The sequence below is a fragment of the Pteropus alecto genome, unplaced genomic scaffold (genome assembly GCF_000325575.1).
Source record: "Pteropus alecto unplaced genomic scaffold, ASM32557v1 scaffold86, whole genome shotgun sequence".
NCBI lineage: Eukaryota > Metazoa > Chordata > Mammalia > Chiroptera > Pteropodidae > Pteropus > Pteropus alecto.
In genome coordinates this window covers 21,834,826-21,858,800 of record NW_006442109.1, presented here as the reverse complement: position 1 = coordinate 21,858,800, position 23,975 = coordinate 21,834,826, and the positions used below count along the sequence as shown (strand labels likewise).

The following is a 23,975-nucleotide window of genomic DNA, read 5'->3' as shown; positions in this document are numbered from 1 at the left end:
AACTCAGCGGAGGGCTGGCGTGGTGTGAGGCTCGGCGTCGCCGACCCCGGTCCTGCTCCTAGGTCTCGTCTCTCCGAGTGGCGACACCGCGGGTGGCTTGAGAGGCTGAGGCGGGACTTCCCGTTTAACTCCTCCCGGCGGTCCTCCCCGCACGTTACCTTCGCCGCGGGACCTGCGCCACGCCCGGCCCTAGCAACGGTCCTAGCAACGGCCGGGCTCCTCCCTCTGGTGTCGCCCGGAAAGCGCTCCGTCGCGTCCGTGCGCGACCACGGTCGGGCGCGCGTTTCGGGCTCGGGCGGAGCCGAAGACGCGGGAGCTGAGCAAGGACCCGCGGGCTGTGCAGGTCTGAGTCCCACTCCGATCCTCTCCTGCGCCTCTCTGGAGACTAAGTGGTCTGTCTGGATTCGTGCAACTGCGGGGAGTGGACTCTCCTAGGCCGGGCCCTAACGGAGGTCGTGCGGGTTGTCGCCTGTGAACGGGGCCCTGGTCCCTCTCGGGCGCTTGCATTTTTAGGATCTTGCAGGCCCCTTGGGGAAAAACGCTTCCGAATTTTTTCTCAAAAAAATTTTCCCCTAACAATTATTTTCGGTGCTTTCCATCCGAAGAGAACTCTGTCCTGGCAAAGTTAGTCCCCTAGGAAACCTATTTTTTCTTTTCTAGTGTTTGGAGTGGCTTAAGGGGTATTGGTTATCACGGAAGGAGAAGCTTAGCACAGACGCAGTGTGCCATGTAGCGAGGTATTTAAAATATTGATTATGGTTATATAATAAAGGAAGCTGTTTCTTATGTTTAAATTTTTGGGGGAAAATACATTAACACTTTAAGGTGCCAGTTCCATGGAATTGGGTGATAAATTCGCTGCATAACTCAAAACTACCATATTTAAAGATTACCTGTGTCTGAACCCCAGTGTACTCTGAAAAACTAAGGCAAGACTGCCTACTACACGGTGGGGGGTCTGGGAGGGGCCATTGGTCCTGTATGAAACAGGACCTTGGGTTCCAAAAACACCTTGGATTTTAAAAAATGGATATTGGAGCTCTCTCTCTATATATATGTGACCAGGTTCTTAAAAATAGTACAGGAAAACAAAATTGAAGTAGATTTTATATAAAACCACAATACAAGATAGGAGAGTTTTATATAATGTTCCTTTGGGAGGTGAGTCAACTTGAGCTAGGAGCCTTTCCTATTAGTATTGTTTTGAAAAAAAGGTCTGCCAGGCTGCATTTTTACAGATATTTTTACAGTTTTCAGTTACCTCAATAGCAAGATGCATACTGCATGTTTTCTTTTTTCAGAATGGTTTTGTTTTAATTAAAAAAGTATTTATTGACTTCCTCCTGCTGCATAAGACACAGGGGTAGATGAGATCAGTAAAGAATTTTGCTCTCGCACAATTCACTGTCTGCTAGGTAGAACTCCAAGTAAAGGTACATTTTTCCATGTTAAATATGTGGAACCAGTAATAAGTGAGCAAAGGTAAAGAGATGTAAGAGATTACCATAGACTACCTAGAGTCCTGACTTTGAGACTAAAAATAGAGGATCATGTGCAAGGCAGAATTACTGCAACTTGGTGAGTAATTCGTTTCATTCAACCTAAGTTGCAGAATGATGGATGCACCATCAAGATAAAAATATTCATTAGTTCCTTGGGATAAAGGCTTTTATGTTTTCTATGTAACTCCTGTGACTCCACTTGTATTTCCCTGCATATATTTGATGTTAACAAGTATGTTTTGAAGGTTTTGAATCATCAAGTTTGCAACGAATAATTTATACACATTTGAAGCAGGCTATTGGCTAGGTCAGGACAGATGCTGTAGCATAGTTTCAGAGATCTTTGGAGGGAGTTGCCCATGATTTACTACTGCTGGCCTCTTGTGTGTAGCCACCTCAGTCATAAGTGAGAGTATGTAGGCGAGGCAGGGGAGGGAGCCATAAACATTTACCTTTCACTGTCTCACAGGCATTTATGTTATTTGATTTTATAGAGGAATGATATTTACATAAGGCTTTACTAATATCCATTTTGTTATATGGATGGAAGCCCAAGTATGAGGGGATATTTTGGAAGTATCTCAGGAGGAGTGCATTTGAGAGCCCTTGAAAAACTCACCAGTAGTTTTCCAGGGAATGGAGTCAGGTTGAATTTAGTCCAGTCCACTTTCTTTTTTGAGGATGAGCCCCATAATGGAGGTAACTCAAGATTACTACAGCCTAAAAATGTTTCTCTGTAAGGACCTCAGGCAATACTAGAACAAACCCAAACCAAGAGAATTTAGGTAAATCTTAATTAGCTTCCTAAGTGCATTTGATGAGACCTCTATTGTCTATGGCAGTTGACCCTTCATTGGCCAACGAGATTTGTAGCTCTGATTTCTGGAGACTGATATGAACTCCTCCCAGACTTTTAAGGCTGCTGTTGTTTTTAGAATGACTTTTCGATCTTAGGATTTCTTTACCTGGATCTGTAGATGAACTCTAGAGATCTGCACATCACCTGAAATTGTGATCAAACTATTGTGTCTGTATATGCCTTTTCTATGGATAAGGTCCAAGATTCATGTGATCTTAAAATGATCTGAAACAACAACAACAAAAAAAAGGTAGCAGCTTAATATCCTGCACTCTCTTAGTTGTTGAGGGCATAGTCACAAAGATAGAATCCATTTTTAGGTAGGTGGCTTGGTGTGGGGGGCCAGGAGTAGATGAGCATCTTAATATCCTGCACTCTCTTAGTTGTTGCGGGCATAGTCACAAAGATAGAAACCATTTTTAGGTAAGTGGCTTGGTGTGGGGGGCCAGGAGTAAATATTTTCCATTTGTGAGGCAGGAAAAAGTGATTGGACTATCATTCTGAACTATCACTTTCTCTGAGAAACTCAAAATATAAACCCGTGCCTAATAAGTACACATCAAAAATATTTATCATGCAGTATTTTGATTTTCCCCTTTGGTAAATTTGGCAAATGTATTTCACTTTTATTTGAATGACCAGCATCTTTTTTTTTTTTGCATTTCTTTTTTTGGATCTCAAGCTCACTGGGATTTACAATCTATAAAAAGCTCCTGATGAATAATTAAATTAGTATCACTAACTTATTAGTAAATTATCTTGTATATTATGTTCCACTGGACTTTTTGTCATTTTGTATTTGGGATACCACAGAAAGTTTCCTGTTGCAGTCACAGTGTTTTGCTTGTCAGTGTTTGTACTCAAACTGCCTGGAGCCTCATAGTTAAACACCACAATGCCATAAGTCTTTATAATAAGAGAATCATTTTACCACTTTGGAATGCATATCAAATTAAAAGGGCCTTTTCTCCCCAAAAGATATTGTGCTTACAGAGTATTTGAATAACAGTTTTGGCAGCCTTTTCTCCCCCAAAGATATCGTGCTTACAGAGTATTTGAATAACAGTTTTCTCCCCAAAAGATATCGTGCTTACAGAGTATTTGAATAACAGTTTTGGCAGCCTTCATTCTTCTTTGAAGGAAATACTTAAGTCGGAAAGTTACTTTACTATTTTGTCTCTAGAACTAAGAATCTGAATGGTGTATACTTTTGAAGGCAATGGGAATTCTTACAGTGAGTGGAACATTAATGTTACCCTGTAAAATTTTAAATTTATAAGATCATACTTTATTTTTCTGGGCACATATTTCACCTTTTGAAATATTTTGCCAACTTTAATTGGTAGTAGATACATCTCACATTAATGGATATTTAGTTATATTTTATGTGTATTTTAATTTAAGTTGGAGAGGAATATATCTTTTCGAACATAACAAACTAAATTTTACTGATTTCACTGGAACTTTATATTTTCTTTAGAGTTCAATGTGAGAATAGATGTCATGTGATATTGAAGACATTCCTGTCTGATGCTAACATTAAACCATTATTTTCCTAATATAAAACAAATTGCTGCCTTTGGAACACAAAGAGTCATTGAAAATGGATTGTTGGTACCTAAACTTTATATTTGAAATAGTTTTTATAGAAGAGCACTTTTCTATTTTTATGGAGGGAATGGCCCCAAAGAGTAATTTATTATTTTGAGTTTATTATATTTTAATTTTGTATTTTAAAGTATGCTAATTTAGTGGTTTAAAAACTTGTTAGCTTTTGTTAATAATTCTAAAAACAGCGCACAGTGAATTAAATTGAGTAATTTTCTTTGTGGAGGCAATGGGTAAAAATGTTTTCTGTTTTTATTTTACCCCCTACTTTTTTTTTCAGTGCACCTATGATAATGCGTTTTAGAAATAGATGTTAAACTTTGGTTTGAAAAATGTCTCTCAGTCCACCTATGTTTCTCAAAGAAAGGGAAGAAAGTAATTCAAAATTTGTGGAACTACAACAATCCCAAACTACTTCCATAGCTGCAGAAGATCCTCTTCAAAACTTACGCTTAGCATCTCAAGAAGTTCTTCAGAAAGCTCAGCAAAGTGGAAGATCAAAATGTCTTAAATGTGGTGGTTCAAGAATGTTCTACTGCTATACATGCTACGTCCCAGTTGAAAATGTACCCATTGAACAGATGCCACTTGTGAAGGTTGGTGAGAACTTTAATGGTTTGAAAGTAGGAAAATAGATTTAAAAAAGATGTCTCATATTTGCCTGTTCTAATATAATTGATAAGCTTGGTAAATGACATCATTATGAAAATGAATTATATTAATAGAAAATTTAATCCTACAGACTGTTGAACCCATTTGTTTTTCTTCTCTCTGTAAAAAGAGACACATTGCCAAAACACTTGGGTGTGAGATGAATGGTATTGTGTTTAATGAAATCAAGTACTTTTTTAAATTAATGATTATAATTCATTTGCAACATAGAAAAAAATGTGATATAAACATTAATACAAGAGACAAGTTTATAGACTACTGAAGGAGCTTCCAAAACTATCCTAGGTCCTTGGACTTTTCTTTGAGAACACCTAACTAAAGGAGCTAGGGTTGATTTTTGCTTAGGCTTTTGTAGAATAGGCTTAGCCCCATTCTGTATGTGGAAATGGAGCACATGTCCGTGACCAAAACGAAACTGAACTAAAATGGAAAAGACTAAGACTTCATTGGGCATGTTATAAATAGAGTGATTTAAAGCCAGATTTTTAAAATTGATTTGAATTGATTGTTTACTTTATACTTTTTGTTGCTTACCAGGATTACTCTTGTATAGGTAAAAGATCTGTAGACCATCTTGTCTACATAGCAATCAAAGAAATTATCACATATATATTATCTTGTCTAGCAGTGACCGAAGTTTAGCGATAAATCAAATAATGTATAATATTTGACTGCTGCGTATTAGGATTTTAGTTTGACTAAACTCTACACATGGCCTCATTAGAACTGGCCAGTAAAAAAAAATTAATTGTAACTAAAAGCATTTAATGTGGTGATTCTAAGATTTGGTAAAGTTGAAGTAATAAGAATACTTTAACGCTCATATTTGAATTTCACTTTAGCCTATATATCATTTTGGCAAGTCCATGATCACCTCTCAGGGGTCTGAAATCACAGTTACAGGCCATTGGGAAGTTTACTGGCCAAGAATAAGTAAGTGTAGATTCTAGTCAGCCTTATAGTTACTTTAGAAAAACCGAGAACTTGAGGAAAATAATTAAGTTTCCCAATATCTTATATGAATGTTACATTTCAAAGTATGATTTTTGAAGTATATACAGAGTTATTCTATCTTCTAGTTATATAAAGAAAGTATTCCATTAAAAGTTTTATCTTAAGATGTGTTGTAGTCAGAAAAGATTGAAGAACAGAATAGTAAAAGTTAAGAATATATTGGCAGGGCTAATATTGTCATAGAAATTTAATAATAGAGTATTATTTTCCAAATCAGTGGTCTAATGTCCACCATTTAATAAAAATGACTCAAAACACTATGCCCAGTGTTTGATCTACTCTAAATGGCCTACTGAACTATACAGTTTTCTTAAGTGTTTATCATTTTAAAGGCCACATATAAAATTTGATGTTAATGTTTATTAATGATAATAAAACTTTACAAATTTTTTTCCTAATTTCAACTTTATTTTTATTTTCATGAATCATTTAGCATTTGATTTTAGATAGCCTGCTTGGGAAGGGAAGATGACAACATAATGAGTAAGTACCTCCCAAGCTTTAAATTTTAGTCTAGGGAATAATTTATAAATACCTGTCTTCTTATGCAGAATATGATTTTTTTTAATGTCATGAGAAAAGCACAAACATTTAAAAAGTGCTCTTGGTATTTTTTTTTTTAAAGAGGAGAAAAATCATAAGGTAAAAAAATCTTCATTTTTATTAGAGTCCTAGAATTTAAAAGGCTCCCTTTGGGAAAGTTGCTAATCACATGGTTGAAAGGCTTAGGGCTTCCTGCTAATGGCATTTTGATCAATAGGGCAGAAAGGTTTGTGGTAAATCTTTTATAGAGATACAGGTGTTAGGGAACAAATTGATGTTCTATATATGTTTGAAAGCCGAACATCTCTACTTGTACTGCATCTGGTCAACTCTGCTGGTGTTACCCTGTCATTGTAAAAGAGGTGTCTTCCTTGACAATGTGTGAACTAGAGCATAAACATATTTTCATAAACATATTTTCATGGTTCGATTTGTGTTTCTGCTTTTGTTTCATAGTATCAGAAATTTCAGGCTTAACTCACAGAGAACTAAAGATACATAGATTAGGTCCCAGGAATACTTTTTGAGCATAAGTTTTGTGTTATTGTCTTATACTTGTACATTTTAGTCCATAATAGGCTAGGTACATGATTTGTAAAATACGTTAATAACATTCAGTTCTGTGTCCTTGATATAAATGATATCCTTCAAAGATAGCCAGCTGATCAGAAATGTTGGTGATCACCTTTGGAATTTTCAGCTCTACTCATCAGCCATATAAGAAAGTTAATTTTATTGGTAGTAGAATACTTTGTCACAATCTGCTTTCTTCTTTCCCCTTTTCTACCTTTCCTGGGCTAAGCTAATGCCGATCTGGTACTGAGAGACCCCGGGAAAAGGGAATATAGTTCAACAGAGACTGAGCATCATGAGGAAAGTCTGATGTAGAGTTCAGCCAAAAGTAGACTGATGTAAAATCATTTGTGAACTTCATACTTAAATGGTGAATTTTCTCTAACTAGAAGTTGGTTTGCAAATTTAAAGCAATTGGCCCCAACTTACAAATGTTCACTAGGCCTAGGTAGGGAAGGTAGGAGACATGGGGTTTGAAATGCTAAATTGAAAACTATTTGGGATACATATTTATGGCCCTTCTGGGGTATACACTGTCCTTTTTCCACATGCTCATCTAGAAAGATAAAATATATGCAACTGAGATTATTTAGTAGCATGCAGCAGCTGCTCCTTTAAAAAATAGTTCTGGAATTAATGATACATGCAACAGCATAGATAAATCTCAGAATAATTATTTTATGAATGAAGTTAGATGAAAAGTGTGATTTCATTTATATAGACATTGAGAAAATGCAAACTAATCTATAGTGATTGCAGATCACGGGTTGCCTGAGGACTGTGGGTGGTAGTTGATGGTGAATGGGAAGGAGGAAGGCACAAGAAGACTTTTGAGGGGTGACAAATATGTTCATTATCTTGACTGTGATGATGAGTTCAAGGGTGAAATGTATGTTAAAACTCATTAGATTGTCCACTTTTAAGTGTGTGTGGTTTATTGTATCAATTTTTTCTCTTTAATAAAGCTGTTTATAAATAAATGAGAGAAATAGTTTTGTACTTCAGGGTAAAATAGCTGTGTGCCCTAGAGTAAATACCTAATATCCTGCCTGTTTAGTGGAGGGTGGAAGCTGGAAGAGTGCTTATCATAACAAATAAGTCATTTGAAATCTACAGTGAAGAATCTGAAAGTTTCTTATATATAGAAGGGGAGATATTAGTTGGCTTTTATTTTCATAATCATGACAATGCAGGACTTGCACAGACATTATACAGAAAACTAAACCAAACATGTCAGTGAAATAATAGAAAAATGTAACTCGAGAAATGCATGAAAATGCTATTTTTGCATAGAGGCAGGACATAACCCATAACAATTAAATAATGAAACTTTAAGGGAAATAAGCAAAATGATTTTGAAGAGTTATTTTTTATATGAAGAGTATGCCTCCTAGATCTATTCCGTTGCTATTTTTTCAGTTGATAATTATTTTATTCGTGCTGTTAAAGGCCACTTCTGAGAATTGTAACATTCACAGCTAAAGATAATACCTTTGACTTCAAAGGATGTATAAGGAACAAAATTTTAACTTGAATTTTAGATATGAAGCTTTATCCATACTTTTATTTCCTTTTACTATATCATAAAATGAACAAACTTAAAATTTATAGGAATTATAAAAAATGTCCTTGTCACAAATACTGAAATGCAAAGAATCGGACTCACTGCTTATGTAACTTAAATAAAAATGATGTTAGAGCTTGGTTTTAAGAGCAGATTCTATGTTAAATGAGTTGAAAATAGTTCTATTACATGATTAACCATATCGAGAAAGTTTTTTTTATGACTCATCATTTTTAATATTCTGGTTTAGAAAAGTATGACTTGCACACCATAAGTATATTTATAGGAATGTAGTATGAGCTTGTCTTATTTAAGCTTTGAAGACCATTTTTATTAACATAAAAATTAGAATTGTTACATTTGTTTTATTTATTTATTTTTAATTTTAGCTTCCACTGAAGATCGACATCATTAAACATCCAAATGAAACAGATGGCAAAAGTACTGCTGTACATGCAAAACTCTTAGCACCTGACTTTGTAAATATTTATACGTACCCTTGTATTCCGGAATATGAAGAAAAGGACCATGAAGTAGGCAGCTTATTTTTTACAGCTCTTCACATTGAATCTAAAAATGAATTTTAAATTCCAATGCCTCTCTGAACCTACTTGAACACAATTTAATATTTTTCATAATGACCTAGGGTTATCCTTATGTAGCACTAAGCAACATACAGTTTACATTAGTGTCTGAAAAGATACAATGATCCTAGATTGTTAGGCTTTTTTGTCTGTCTTTTTACTTTTTATCATTTTTCTGCATTATTTCTTCAGGTTTTTATTCTTGGCCTGTATTATTATGCTTACTTTTACTTTCTCCTCTCTCCATTTTCCTGCCTATTCTACTTGTAGATGGTCTAATTTGATGCAAACAGCGAAACGAGATTACAAATGGTGGAATTTCTCCAAAAGAAGAAAGACTGAATTAAAAGGATTTTCAGGGATTCTCCCTAAATTAAGAGCTTTAGTATATGGCCTTTGTAAATTTTTTTTTTTTTCTGCTCAGAGGCCTTCCTTGCTCCATTTCTAGATTCTTAATTGTTTTTCACATAGTTGAAATTTCACATTGGTGAGATATTACTAGTCTTGTTGAAAAGTAATGTTGCAGTAGATCTCAAAAACAGGTAGGCTTGGGATACTTCTTAGAGAAGCTCGTTAAACCCTTTTAGGTCTCTTGGGGACCATTTGGTTAATCTAGAAACAAAAAAATTAATACACTCATTTGTTCTGGAAAGAACTTGGTAGGTTTTTCCTTTCCTATCAATATATTTTTTTGGTTGAGTTTATATAGAAAGTTGTGTTTGTAAATATCTAAGTTTGAGATCTAGGAATATATTTGTATTTCCTTCTCTGGTCAGCTAGGTATCATTTGTGTTAATTAAATAGAACACAGTGCCAAGTTCTATAAGGAGATGTGATAGCTTATAATCCAAGAAAATTAAGAAACCCTGGACTTTGCTAATTAGGTATGAGGGAAATATTGGCATGCAATATGAATGTTTGAGAAATTTTTATAACTTTAAAGTTTATAAATTCAAGATTTTTTGTTTATTTTTGTAATGTTTAGTTTTTCATATTAAAAATTATGCTTATTAAAGTACATTTGGGAACTAGAGAAAAGTACAGGGGACAAAATACCCATAATTCTACCAACATTTATTCATTTCACAAATATTTACTGGGTTCTTGTTTTGTGGCAAGAGCTATTCAGAGATTGGAGGCTCTAGCAGTATATAATGTCTCAGTAAAATGCTGAAAGAAAAGTGGTACCATAATTTACAGAATTATTCCTTGAAAATTTGATTTTTCAGTTTTAATTTTTCACTATAATAAATATATTTTAACAAATATTCTGGGTATCTTGAGCATGTGGGTATTTAGGATTATTTTATTAAAACAAATTCTCGTAGTGAAATTATTTGACCAAAGGTTATGAACATTTCAAGACTCTTGATTTAAGTTGCCAAATTGCTTTCACAAAGAATTTTACTGTTTAAACCCGCCATGAGTGATGGCTATCAAGGCCCATTACTCCATTTTCTTACCAGCGTTGACTATCATTTGTTTTGTCTTTGCATATTATATAGGTGAAAAGAGTATTTAATTATTGAATGCTTTTCAATAGTTCTTTTACAGAGTATCGCATACTTTGCCTTTTATTTTATAAAATATTTTAAAGTTTAGTTTTTTTGATTCAAGGTACAATTAACTTAGCTTCTATCAACAGGTGAATAACTTATTTGAAGTAATACTTTTAGGTAGTATATTATGATTATAACTTACTAGAGAAAAGCCAAAAACTTTACCATACATATTAAAGAAGCACATATAGTAGAAGTTAATGATCGTTTCTCAGATATTCAGTAAATTTTTTTCTTAAAGTTTTAAGTCGGTCAGAATTTCTTCATTTTGAAGATTATAATAATACACTATTAACTTAAGTTTCTTTGCTTTAGGTTGCACTTGTTTTCCCTGGACCTAAGTCTATCTCAATAAAAGATATTTCTTTTCATCTGCAAAAAAGGATTCAGAATAATGTTAGAAGCAAAAATGATGACCCTGACAAGCCATCTATTAAACGCAAGAAAATTGAAGAACAGGATTTGAATGACAGCAAGTGCAAAGTGACAACACTGAAGAAAATTATATTTATAGATAGCACCTGGAACCAAACAAACAAAATATTCACTGATGAGAGACTTCAAGGTAAGAAAAAAAATTTTGTTTTTTGCATTGCTCCTTCACTCAGCTTTCATTCCATAAAACTTCAAAACCTTTTTAGAAGAGTTGCATTGATGACCCATACATTTTGCTGCATTTGCTTTTAATTCTCTTTCTCTATTATATGTGTGCGTGTACTTAGATATATGTATATAACAACTATATATATTTGGTTGAACCATTTGAAAGGAAGTTGCAGGCCTTACACTTCACCCTTAAATACCTAAGTATATACCTTTTAAGAATAATTGCATAATTGCCATACCATTATTACTCTAAGAAAATTAACAAAAGTTCTGTAATGTCTAATATACAGTCCAAATTTACATTTCCCTAATTGACCCAAAATATCTTTTGTAGCTTTTTTCCTCTGACATAGCATGAAAAGTCACATTCCATTTGATTATGCCTTTTCAGTCTCTTTTAATGTAGAACGGTTCTCTGTTTTTATTTTTCATGACTTAGACTTGTGTGAAAAGGATAGATCAGTTGTCTGAAGGTTTCATTATTATTAGATTGTTTAAATATTTTTGCAAGGATACTTATAGATAAGGATAAATCCACAGTTGTTCATGACAATTCCAGTTTATATCTATTGTTTTATAATTATTAATAGTATTCCCTTTTACTCTCAGAAATGAAGCTGTTTAGCTGATAAATTGTATGATTACCCTATTCATAGGGAAAGTGGTATACTTATTGCATCAAAACAGATGGCAAATAATATAAGTTGTTCCATTATTGATGATAACTTTAATTAGTTAAAGGTGACTGCCAGACCTCTCCAGTATAAAGATTTTTTTCTTCTTTGAAATTATTAGTAATATGTGGAGTAATGCTTTAAGACTATGAACTGTCTATTTCCCGACTGCTTTTCACTAAGTGGTTTTAGTATTCATTGATGACTGTTTCCTAAGTCAGTAATTACATCAAGGATTGCTAAATGATGAAATTTTAATTTTATTATTTCTTCTACATTGTTAGTGAGCATTATTACATAAAGAACTTTTCCTTTCTCTCCTCTTCTTTTGTCCTCTCCCTGCCCAACCTGCCCCCATCATGGTTGTATTCTTTTTGATGCTTGAATTGTCTCAGATTTTGCCAGTGGGAGCCCTTCGAGTCTTTTGTGGCATGGCCTCATTATTCCTTCTGGTATAGCACTTTTTTCCTGCCCCAGACCTAGAATCAGTCATTCAAAGGAGCCATGGTTCTTTTTATTGGGAAATGATATTAGAAATCAAGATCTGGTAAATTTATTACTACTTGGATATCATTACTTTGCTGCACAGAGCCAAGAAAAATTGTGTGTGTGTGCATGTGTGTGTGTGTGTGTGCACGCACACGTGTGTGTATCATGAGTTCACATGGATGCTTCCAATTCAGGTTTAACATTACAGGGATTTTCTTTCTTTTCTTTTATGTTTCTATTTTTCTCTTAGAGTGAAAAGCTTAGTTCTTAATAATAGTGGTTTAAAAGAGTTGCTTTACTTGTCCAAGTACTACAATTGGCAATATGAACAGGAGTACATACTACCTCTCATGTTCCCTTGCACCTTACTCAGTTCTTCATGCTTTCTCAGTTTTCTAAAAGCTTTAGGTTTATTCCCAGCTTTTTGATGGCTTTGTTTGTATACCATATATGATTAGAAGGCAAGACAACTATCTAGTTAGTATTAGGCAGTTGCCAAAACAGTTTCAATTTGAGAGAGCTTCTCTCAGGCTATTGTTAAAAATGTAAACCATCTAGAAAAGAAAGTTTATGACACTTTTTTGGAGTCTGACTTGTGTTAATTAGTACCAAGTAAAGCGAGTGACGATACTAGACTTAATTAGCTTAATTGTATAGTTCGTACCTCTGAGATCAACATACATGTTAGTAAGCTTTATCATTCTAATTGTGTGTGTGCTTGTGTATGTGTGTAAGAAAGATAGGCAGAGATAGACAGAAATCGTGTGTGTGTGTGACACACAGAGGACTACAGAGCGTAAGACCTGGAAGAGTCTTGTTGATGTTTAATAGAGAGAGACATCCCTAGGTGCTGCTCTTTGGAGTACTGCTGCCACAGTACTTTGGATGGTTACAACAGCAAATTATTCCCCAGTTTGAAGATTCTTCTGAGCCATTTTTCTTTATAATGACCTTATTTGGTAATTGAAAGGATCCAATGAAAGCACATAAATGGAAACACTTGAAAAAAAACTATAAAAGGAATTATTGAGGTACAATTCAAAATCTGTTTTCAGAGTGTCCACACTTGTGCTGAAGGCTTAAAATCAGTTTCGTACAAAAAATTTCTGTTACTCCTTCCCAGTCACGTAGAAAATGTCATATATTTCTGTGCTACGTCAAAAATGTTTAAAGTTATTTCCTAATGCCTTCAAAATCATAAAACAAACAGATTTCTAGAGTCAGTCTTCTCTGCATGTCCTACTTCTGGCTCTTCATTGCACCACAGGAAGTATCTTGGGCTCTGTGCGTCTTTATAATCTCTGTATATGTGAAATACTAGTTTCCAGATAAACCAAGTTACTTTCACTAGAAACAACCCATATTTGTTATAAATCATTTACTTTAGATTTTAAAACATTTTATCATTTGATGGGATTAAGCCGAACAAACCAACCCTAAACCTCAGTTTAAACTCTCAAATGTAATGTTATCTTACTGTGAATGCAGAGGTTAAGAAAACCCTTAACAATAAAAAACATACTGTTTTGCCAGACTTTACAGAAAAATAGCTCTGGATGTTTTACTACTGTCAAAATAAAATGTTTAGAGGTTGAGTGTCTAATTTAATCATAAAATGTAAACCTACAAGTGAAGATTGACATAACATTCTTGAAGATTCACCATAGGAAGCCTTGGGGAGATGCAGTGGGGAAGAATGGTTTCTTTTTTGTTGGGGAGTAAGTCCAAATTATTAAAAGTGGAATTTAATCGTAATTTGTTTTAAATACTGACCAGATCGGTCCCTTCATTTTGACCATGTTGATACAATGTTTAAAGTGACAGGTTTGTTCACATTATAAGCATTTCTTAAACTCTACTGAGTGTGTCAATGAATGCTGTATCATATGCTGCCTCATTCAGTCCTCACAGCGACATGAAAATAGCTTAAGATTTTCATTTTCATTTTCGATTTGAAGAAATTCAGGCAATAATTTAGGAAGGACAAGCCATTTATAATTACCTACTTTAAAGTTTCACTGCTAAAAAATTTAATGTATTTTATCTTAAAGTTATTGATTGCCAGAAATATGTTTTCAGATGTATATGTTGACCTTTTAAAAATAAATATTAGTTTCCTATGAAATCCCATGTCTATGTATTTCAGTATGATTTAAAGGGTTCTACATACTTCCAAGCAAATATTTAAAACAGGATGGTTTAGTGGTGTTAATTACTAAATCCTTATTTTTATATTTAACATTTTAGAACATATTAGATGTATTACAGAAACCAGCACCATTTTAATAGTTACTCTTTTTTTTTTTTTAGAAATTACATTGGCGATGTCAAAATCCTATGTTAAGATTTTAATTGTACTAATTAGAATATTTCAGATGTCTGCCTTTACTTCTTGGTTATAATTACATTAATACAAATAGTTAAAAGGGATTTGGTTTTGGTTATTTTCACTTTTGTTTATCTTTGAATTAAAATTATTCAAATTGAGATATTTTCAAAATACTTAGAATACTTTAAAGGTAGATGATTTTTGTGATTTGTTCATTCCTTCAGTAATATTTGTTGAACACCTGTTCCTGGACAGGCAGTGTCCTAGATTCGAGGGATATGAAGGAAAATAAGGCAATATTTCTACTCTGTGATTAGTCATAGTGGCTATTAGTTAGAGTATGAAACTGTATGAAACAGAAACCCAGCTAGAATCTTAAAACAAGTAGTGGGTTTACTTTTCACATGTAAAAGTCCAGAGGTGGGTAGTCCAAGGCTGGTACAGGAGCTTCACAGTGCCCTTAAGGTTTCAGACTCCTGTTTTCCACCTCTATCACTTTCATCCTCATGCCTATAAGATGACTACTAGTCCCTGAGGCATCCCATACATATTCCAAGCAAGACAAAGGGCAAAAGGTAATATGTGTATTAAACAAAAAAAAGCTTTCCTGGGAGTTCTACCTATGAGATTTCATTTTTCCTTTCTTTGACCAGAATTTGTTCGCATGCATGACCCCCCTAGCTGTAAGGAAAGCTGGGAAATTGTTTTTTGCTGGACACATGCCACACTGTACAGGGTCGAGATCTGTTAATAAGAGAGAAGGAGAAAGTAAATGTTGAGAAGATACTAGACATTGTCTGCCACACAATCTATTATGGGAGGCAGACATGTAAGCAGATAAGAAAATTCAGTAAGTTTTGAGTGTGGTGGTGGCATCAAGGAGACACTCTGCTTGGAGTCCCTGGAAAGATTCACTGTCTCTTTTGAAATCTTGATGGATAAAGGGGTAAAGGAGGGGCATTTCAGACAAAGAGAATGGCATATGCACAGGATATATTCAAGAGACTGAAAAAGTTGAATATGATGTTGAATGCATACCTTATGAGAATAGCAGGAGAAGAGACTGAAGAAGTTCAACTTATGAATGCTCTTGAATGTCATGCCTTGAAATTTGGTCTTTTTTAACATGGTGCTGTGGCATCATTAAAGAATTTAAAACCTGACATTGACATGATGAGATTTGTGTTTTACATCTAATGGAAAGAACAGCACTGGGACCTGACTTCCAGCCAAATTCTGCCACTAAGTAGGCAAAGGTGGTTTTTGTTTTTGTTTTTGTTTTTTTACTTTTTAAACTAAATTATGATACATGCAAAAGAATATATGCTTCAAGTTATAGCGCATAATGATATAATGATTAGTTAAGAACTCAAGCACCAGAATCGTATCAGTAACTTTCATTTACCCATGTTCTCCTCCCCTATGCCATTCTCCTTGTTCTCACAAGTTAACTGTTCTCCTGAATTATATTTATCATTCTTTTGATTTTTTAAAAAGTTTTATTATATACATTTATTTTCATATACTTTATATTATTTAGTTTTGCTTTATTTTGATCTGTGCATTGTGTTCTGGGGATTCTCATTCTAAACTCACCATTTTGTTTTTAAGTTTTATCCATGTTATGTGATTGTAGCAATAGTTTATTTTCACTGCTATAATATCTGACTATGTGAATATACTACAGTTAATTATTCAGTGTCCTGTTGATGAAACACTTATTTCTAATTTTTGCTATTAGAAATAGTGCTAGTATGATTATTCTCTTGCATGTAAAATCTTCCTCTAGGAAACGTAACTAAAAGTGGGGTTCCTAGGTTGTTGCATATGAGAATGTTCAGTTTTACAAGATAATGCCAATTGTTTTCCAAAGCGTGGTACACAAATCTATACTTCCATCATTAGTTGATCCCACTGATCCATAATCACTTTTACATTGGTATTGTCAAATGTTTGATCTTTGTCAAACTAGTAGATATAAAGTGACATCTCCTTGTGGTCATACTTTGCCTTTCTCTAATTAATAATTGGATCCAGCATCATTTGGTTTGCTTATTTGACCATGCACATGTCCTGTTCTGTGAAATACCTGTGTCCATTTTTCTAGTGGTTTGTTTTTCTTATTGATTTGTAGGAATTCTTTATATATTCTAGAATATAGATGATAATGTTTTGAAATACCTTCTTGCATTTTTTGACTCATTTTTAAATTGCTTTATGGTATCTTTTGAGGAACAGACATTCTTAATGTAGAATTTATCAGTCTTTCATATTTAGCACTTTTTGTGTCTTGTTTAAGTCCTTTCTACCCCAGGATACTGTATTTCTAATAATCTATTTATAGATTTTAAAAGTAATTTTGTGTCAACAATATCAGTTCTGTTTCTTTCCAGTTCTTATGCATGTAATTTATTTGTATTGCTGTGTTGACTAAAACCTCCAGCACAGTATTGAACGGAAGCCCTGTGAGTGGTGTTTGTTCTTGTCGTGCTTTAGTTGGTGATCTGTGTCTTCTAAATGGCAGGTTTAGTCTATCTACATTTGCTGGCAGTATTGATATATTTGAACCTATTTCTGTCATCTTAATATTATTTCTATTTATCTTGCTTTTTACCACTTTTTTCTTAGCTTTTCTTTGATCAAGTTTTTATTTTTTATTTCATTTTTGAATTTTCCTATTTTGGTTCTTTTAGAGAATGGTACTTTGCACATGTAACTTTAAAAAATTCAAAATCAAACATTATTTTAACCTCCTTTTGAACACTCTGAGGACTTAGTATACCTAAGCTTCACTCAACAGTCTCTTAGTTCACAATGTTATTATTTTCTTAATTTTGTTCTGTTCTTTTTAAAATTTTTAAAAATTTTTTAATTACAGTAGAAATTCAGTGCAATTATGTATTAATTTTAGGTGTACCGCAAAGTGGTTAGACAAAGTGATCCCCCTGATAAGTCTAGTACTCACTTGGCATCATACATAGTTATTACAATTTTATTGACTATATTCCCTATGCTGTACTTTATATCCTCGTGACTATTTTGTAACCAGCAATGTGCACTTCTTAATCCTTTCACCTTTTTTACACAGTCCTCCAACTCTCCTCCTATCTGGCAATCACTAGTTTGTTCCCTGTATCTATGAGTCTGTTTCTGTTTTGTTTGTTTATTTTGTTCTTTAGATTTCACATATAAGTGAAATCATATGGTCTTTCTGTGTCTGACTTATTTCACTTAGCATAATACCCTCTAGGTCCATCCATGTTATCACAAATGGCAAGATTTCATTCTTTTTACGGCTGAGTAATATTCCATTGTATATATGTACTACATCCATCTAGTGTATGTATCTAGTCATCCATCGATGGACTCTTAGGTTGCTTCCATATCATAGCTATTGTAAATAATGCTGCATTGAATATAGGGGCACATTTATCTTTTCAAATTGTATTTTGGATTTCTTCAGATAAATACTCAGAAGTGGAATTGCTAGGTCATAAGGTAGTTCTATTTTTAATTTTTTGAGGAACCTCCATATAGTTTTCTATAGTGGCTGCACCAATTTGTAACCCCACCAACAGTGCACAAGGGTTCCCTTTTCTCCATATCCTTGCCAACACTTATTGTTTGTATCTTTATTCTGTTCTTTATTTTTCAGCCCACAAATTATATATTGTTGTTTCTGTTTTATACATACAGCACTCATTTGGGTTTGCATAGACGTTACCATTTTCTTTGCTCACCATTCTTTTAATTCAGACAGTCTTTCCTGAAGTACATGTTTTAGCATTCCTTTTATTGGGTTCCCTGTTGGCATATGTTCAAATGTTTTTCACTCTTGTTCTTGACTTACAGTTCTGCTAGGTACACAGCTTTAGGATACTAGTTATTTTCTCTTGTCACTGAAGATTTTCTTCCAGTGTCTTCAGTATTCTTTTGTTGCTAATGAAGTCTTCTGTCCATTCTGATTACTATTCTTGTGTATATGATCTGCTCAAAAGAATGGTAATGGCTACTTTTAAAATCTTTATCTTTATTCTTTTGCATTACACTACTACGTGATTGACCTAGGCACTGATTTCTTTGTATTTATCTTCCTTGAGATAAATTATTTCATGTATTTGGGGCTTCGCACATTTTAAAATAGTTTCTGGGAAAAGTCATAGGTATTATCCCTTTAAATGCTATACTTCATTCTTTGTTCTCTTCCCTGGGACTCCTATTAGACATTATATCTTCTGTATCCCTTAATATCTTAATTCTTTTTATATTATTCTCGTCGTTCTCTCCTATATTCCCAAGGTCACTTTAGGTTAAAGTGAAGTGCGATATTAGGAAATCATTGATGACTCAGAGGTTCCTAATCTGGGTTAGTGTGCCAATTTTGATACTACCTTCTTCCTTTTATTTCTCACTTTAAAATGAAATATGTTTTTTTTTTTAAAGTATGGCAAAATAAATATAATATGAGTCCAAGTACTGGTCTAAGGTGCTAAAAGCATTCTAGTTTATATGTTGATGTTTCAGTTATAAGAGGTGAGAGTACTGTTCTGTGGTTTCATGAATCATTTTTTCTTTAAATATATAGGAGCAAGGCATTCTAGCTGACTATCTTTGAGGCTCCGCAACACAGATGTGACAGAGCTAATGAAATAGCTCTAAATACCGTGTTCATAAAAATATAGCCAAAAAGTGATAATCTAGAAGTACTAAAGACCATCAACCTGCTCGTCTGTCTTGAGTTTCAGAATGATGTTTTAAATGTCAGTTTATTAAGGAAATGAACCCCTTCTGAAGACTGGTGAATTTAGTCCTGTCATGGATTAAAATTTTAAAAAGACAGTGGTAGGGAGAAGATGGAAAGGAATGATTCTCTTGAATGTTAACTACTTTTCACCCATTGCTTCAAAGTCCAATACATATAGGTAACTGTCACGTGTAAGATTTCATTCTCTGTTTTATATTGCTTCTGTATATACCTAAATGCATTTAAGAAAATATCTTTTAAATCAGGGCTCTTTAAAAAAATCCTTAATTAAGAGAAATCCTTATTGTACCACACCCTGTGGTTAAGAAGAAATATTTATACTTTTCTTATTTGTTTTTGGCAGGGTTGTTACAAGTTGAGTTGAAAACAAGAAAAACTTGCTTTTGGCGTCATCAAAAAGGAAAGCCAGATACCTTCCTTTCTACAATTGAAGCCATTTACTACTTTCTGGTAGACTACCATACTGATATATTAAAAGAGAAATACAAAGGACAATATGACAATCTTTTATTTTTCTACTCTTTTATGTACCAGTTAATAAAGAGTGCCAAATGCTCTGGAGACAAGAAAACAAGAAAACTTACTTATTAGTTTTTAAGAAGCCACTTATGTCATTTTATTTTGCTAAAATCAATAAACTTGTAATTGTGCTGTTTATTCTTAAAAATTATTCATGTGTAATGTCTGTAAGACCACTTGAAAAAATAAGGCTTCATTCATTTTGCCGCTTGCTTGTTAAAAGGAAGTTATTTCTAAAGGAATTTTCAGAGATAATGTTGACTGAAAAATTAGTTTCAGAAGTTATCTGCTCAAGTTTGGCATGTCAATTTTATTACTATATTTTAATGTGTTATATTTAAGTCTATGCATTTGGATATATTTAGAAATCTGTTTAGATATCTTTTCACCTATACTCACTACCATGTTTGGAGGTAGATGGGGTCAGAATCTCCTTCCTGAAAATGAAGTGATAGGTTATTTCCTTGAGGTTAATGGCAAACATAATCAGAACTAGAATTGTAGCTCTGATCCCTAGGGCTAGTTTTGTAAATCTGCAGTGACTTTGATGGACATTTGTTACTTTTTATATGTCTGGCATCCTTTTTTAGGAAGAAATTACTAGCAGTCATGGTGTCCTGCTATAGGGATGGACATATGACCCAGTTTAGCAAGCACAGTGCCCAGCGATTGATTCAGGGATGAGCACACGAACCATCATCCTTTTTGATAAGTGGTATAGATGCTGTAGGAGATAGGGCTTATTTTTCAAAAAGCACTGTGGCACAGTATTTAAAAGCACAGGTCCTAGAGTTTTACTTGAATCTAAATCTTAGCTTTTCCTTTTCTACCTACCAGTCATGTGTCAGTTTCTTCATCTCTAAAGAGAGGATAATACAATAGCTACCTTATAGGATAATTATGAGGATTAACTGAGTTAATATATCTAAAATGACTTTCAACAGCATCTGGAATGCAGTAAGTGCTATATATATGTTTACTCTTTTTATTACTTTATTTTGAATTGTACACTAAGTGAGATAACCCTAGAGCTCCTGGTGGCATCTGTGCTGCAGGTGGCAAGAGCCTGCCTTAGAATGAAGCCAGCAGAGGAAAGCAGAGTGGAGAGATAAAAGACTGAGTCCTGAGGACATCATTTAATCATGTAATCAGGGTGCTTGTGAATGGAGGCCTACTGTTCTGGATAGCTTCTGTTTGCCCCTCTGGATCCTCCCTCCACTCTTCCATTCTGCTGTCTGCAATGTGAGGTAGGTTCCCTTGCTCTCTGGATTTTGGTTGGTTTCCAAAAATGAGATGAACCAGCAAGAGATTGGAGATTTAAAGGAAATTGAAATTGTGTTATTTATTTCCCTACCTCCTTCCCTACCAGGTCACCATAGGTTGGCTGTGTCCCTTTACTGAAGGTCATCCTATCTGGCACCCTTTTTCAAGCAGTTATCCTCATTACCTTCTCTAATTTCAGGTCCCTCTGTCAAGCCCTTTTCACTTAGGGATATTATGCACCTAGGTGTTACTAGCCCCATGGTAGTTTATTACCCCTTGTTGGTTTCCCTAAATCCTGCCTACATCTTCGAAAATAGTCATGTTTTCAAATGTCCCCATTTAAACTTGCCCTTCATTTCTTTCTGGGACCCTGACTGGTAAATTCACCCATGTGGATGCTAGAAATAATAGTACATTTCCCAAAAGTATATTCAGTGGGACATATAACATGTTTCATGAAAAAAAAAGTAGTAAAATTTGTTTGCTGCACATTATATTCCCCTCTTAGAGATTCAACAGGCATAGCATAAAAGTGCTGAAAAGTCCTGGAATAAACCTTTTGAACTTTAAGCTAGAATTTATTAATTGAGTAAGTAATGGCTACTAACATACTGTAGAAATAGGATATTTGGAATATTGCATAGATATTATTTTATGTAAATATGGCAACTGAGGCCTGAAGGGATTAAGTAACTTGCCCACAGGTCGGCCCCACAACTAGTTAGTGGTAGAACGTCATCTAGAAGCTGGTATTTCTGATAGTTAAATGAAGTCACCATTTTATTATGCTTTCATGAAAAAGGAAAGTGGATTATATAAGGTTTGGATGTTACTACTCCCATGGCCTTAGCCAGATAAACTAACTGGCTTGTTTATTTATCAGTTATTTTACAAGAATGGAATTGAAATGGATTTCTTCATGTTTAGAACTTAGCACTGGAAATGGAAGAAGACTTGAATTATTTAAGCAAGACCAAGCTTGAATTTCTTGGGCTAATATGGACTTCTCTGAGCCAAAATCTATTGTCATTTAACTGGCTCTATACACCAAGTGACATAACAGTTAAGAGAGAGAAAAAAAAAGAACAACAATCCTATCACTCATTTGCCCCCATCATAACAGCTGGCATAAGAAAAATGACCTATATAGAAACGCAGACCAAAAGGATGGTTGCCAGAGGGAAGAGGGGAGGGGAGGGGAATGGGTGAAAAGGTCAAGGAGAATATAGTCAGTCAATAATATCATGATAAGTTTGCATGGTGACAGATTACCAGAATTAGTGGAGTTATTACCCTTTAATGTATAAAAATGTTGAATCACTATATTGTACACCTGAAACTAATATAACTAATATATTGTATACCAACTATACTTTAAAAAAAAAGATGACACACATACTTCATAAGAGCCTAATTTACTTCATAAGAGCCTAAGGCTAGATAAAATCTCAAGTTCTTCCCCCAAAATGATAGTTAATACCTGTTAGAACAATGAATTGGCTGTACTTGTTTTTCTTTGGTATAATAGACTGCAAAAATGGTCCTAATTCTCTACTCTTCCTTATATTCATCGTCCTTTTTCATGCTCCTTTGAAGTACCCTCTCACTTTGATTTTGTGCCATATGCAGTTCCAAACATCTAGCACATTTCCACTGACTCTTGTGCTTCCCCTGTTGCCATAAGCATGTGCACGCCTAGGTTGGCCTGCTGGAAGGTGACACACCCATGCAGCAGAGCCCAGTTACCCTGGTGACACTAGCTCAATCCTGTCTAGACTGGCTTATAGCCATTCAACCCCCAGGTATGTGAATGATCCCAGCCAAGGTCTATAGAGCCCTCTAACTGAATCCTACCTGATTGCAGCGGTGTGAGTAAGATGTACCTGTTGTTGTGCCGCTGAAGTTTTATAGCTGTTTATTAAACAGCATTATTGTGCCATTGGATATTTCATCCTTGGATACAGTACCAGGCATATCTTCCTCAAGCACCTTCTCAGATTCTTGGCCTTTATGTTTACTGCGCCATCTACCACTTGCTTTGCCATAGCTACCACCCTACGAAATGATAGACTATTGGCAGGCTTGTGTGATTCCTCTGCCTGAAGTCAACTAGCCACATGCTCCAAAACCCTGGCCCATCCCAACACTTGTGACTCTAGGAAGCACCATGCCACAGGGTTTCCACAGTGGGGAAAAGGGTCAAAAGGGCAAAATGAAGCAATCTGTAAGAGCAGTGAAGTTATCTGTCAGGGAGACTAGGATCAATGGACTAGAAGAAGCTCTCATAAATTCCTTTTTTTTTTTTCTTAGAGACTGTTTTGAAGCATAGTTTTTCACCCTCTTCTCCACAGTTGTACCGTGTGGCGAAGCAAGTATACTTGTCGAGGGATTGGCAGTGCCTTTTCATGGCTTTTCATGTAACGAAGTGCTATACAGTAATTTATCAATGTGCAGTTAGTTCTTATCTTTACTAGCTTTCCTTCCTTTTTTTCTCACTCTTACCAACCTGGATTTGTACCTTCTAATAAAGTAACAGATTTAATTTTTGCCTCAGACTCTCTTCTAGGAAAGCCAGGTACTTTAGTCTGGATTTTGTGAGGAAAGCAGATTCATTACAAATATTACATGAATAAAGAAATTTAATAAAGAATTAGGGTTCACCCAAATATGGGAATTAGTGGGTGATTAAAGGTCTGGAGAACTACAGCGAAAGAAATTAAAGAAATAGTCACTAACTATTGCTCAAAGATGCTCAAAGTACCCGTGACTATTTGTAGAGATATGTATGTCTTGAGCATATTAAGCTTCTTGTTCCATTAATCTTTTTAGGTGCTCTTTGGTTCAGTTGAAAG

General features: G+C 34.5%; 1 protein-coding gene across 5 annotated transcripts; it reads left to right on the top strand.

Annotated features, from left to right (window-relative positions):
• The first annotated feature begins 208 nt into the window (after nt 1-208).
• On the top strand, nt 209-20,011 carry DTWD1 (DTW domain containing 1). Of its 5 annotated transcripts, XM_015595815.2 has the most exons (6): nt 240-343; nt 661-737; nt 4,250-4,565; nt 8,725-8,868; nt 10,794-11,043; nt 19,685-20,011. In XM_015595815.2, exons 3-6 carry the CDS (start codon nt 4,302-4,304, stop codon nt 19,930-19,932), a joined length of 906 nt encoding a protein of 301 aa, XP_015451301.1. In that variant the 5' UTR covers nt 240-343; nt 661-737; nt 4,250-4,301; the 3' UTR covers nt 19,933-20,011. The 5 variants fall into 5 exon arrangements, with proteins under 5 accessions (XP_006920439.1, XP_015451304.1, XP_015451301.1 ...); XM_006920377.3 differs by lacking the exon at nt 661-737 and having other exon boundaries at nt 209-343; XM_015595816.2 differs by lacking the exon at nt 661-737 and having other exon boundaries at nt 250-392.
• The last annotated feature ends 3,964 nt before the right edge of the window (nt 20,012-23,975 follow it).

Excerpts from the sequence above, each read along its gene's own strand:
- DTWD1 (XM_006920377.3), top strand. The coding sequence starts at position 4,302 with ATGTCTCTCAGTCCACCTATGTTTCTCAAAGAAAGGGAAGAAAGTAAT. Across the intron at positions 4,566-8,724 it reads AACAGATGCCACTTGTGAAG|CTTCCACTGAAGATCGACAT; the intron begins GTTGGTGAGAAC and ends TTTTAATTTTAG. Across the intron at positions 11,044-19,684 it reads CACTGATGAGAGACTTCAAG|GGTTGTTACAAGTTGAGTTG; the intron begins GTAAGAAAAAAA and ends TGTTTTTGGCAG.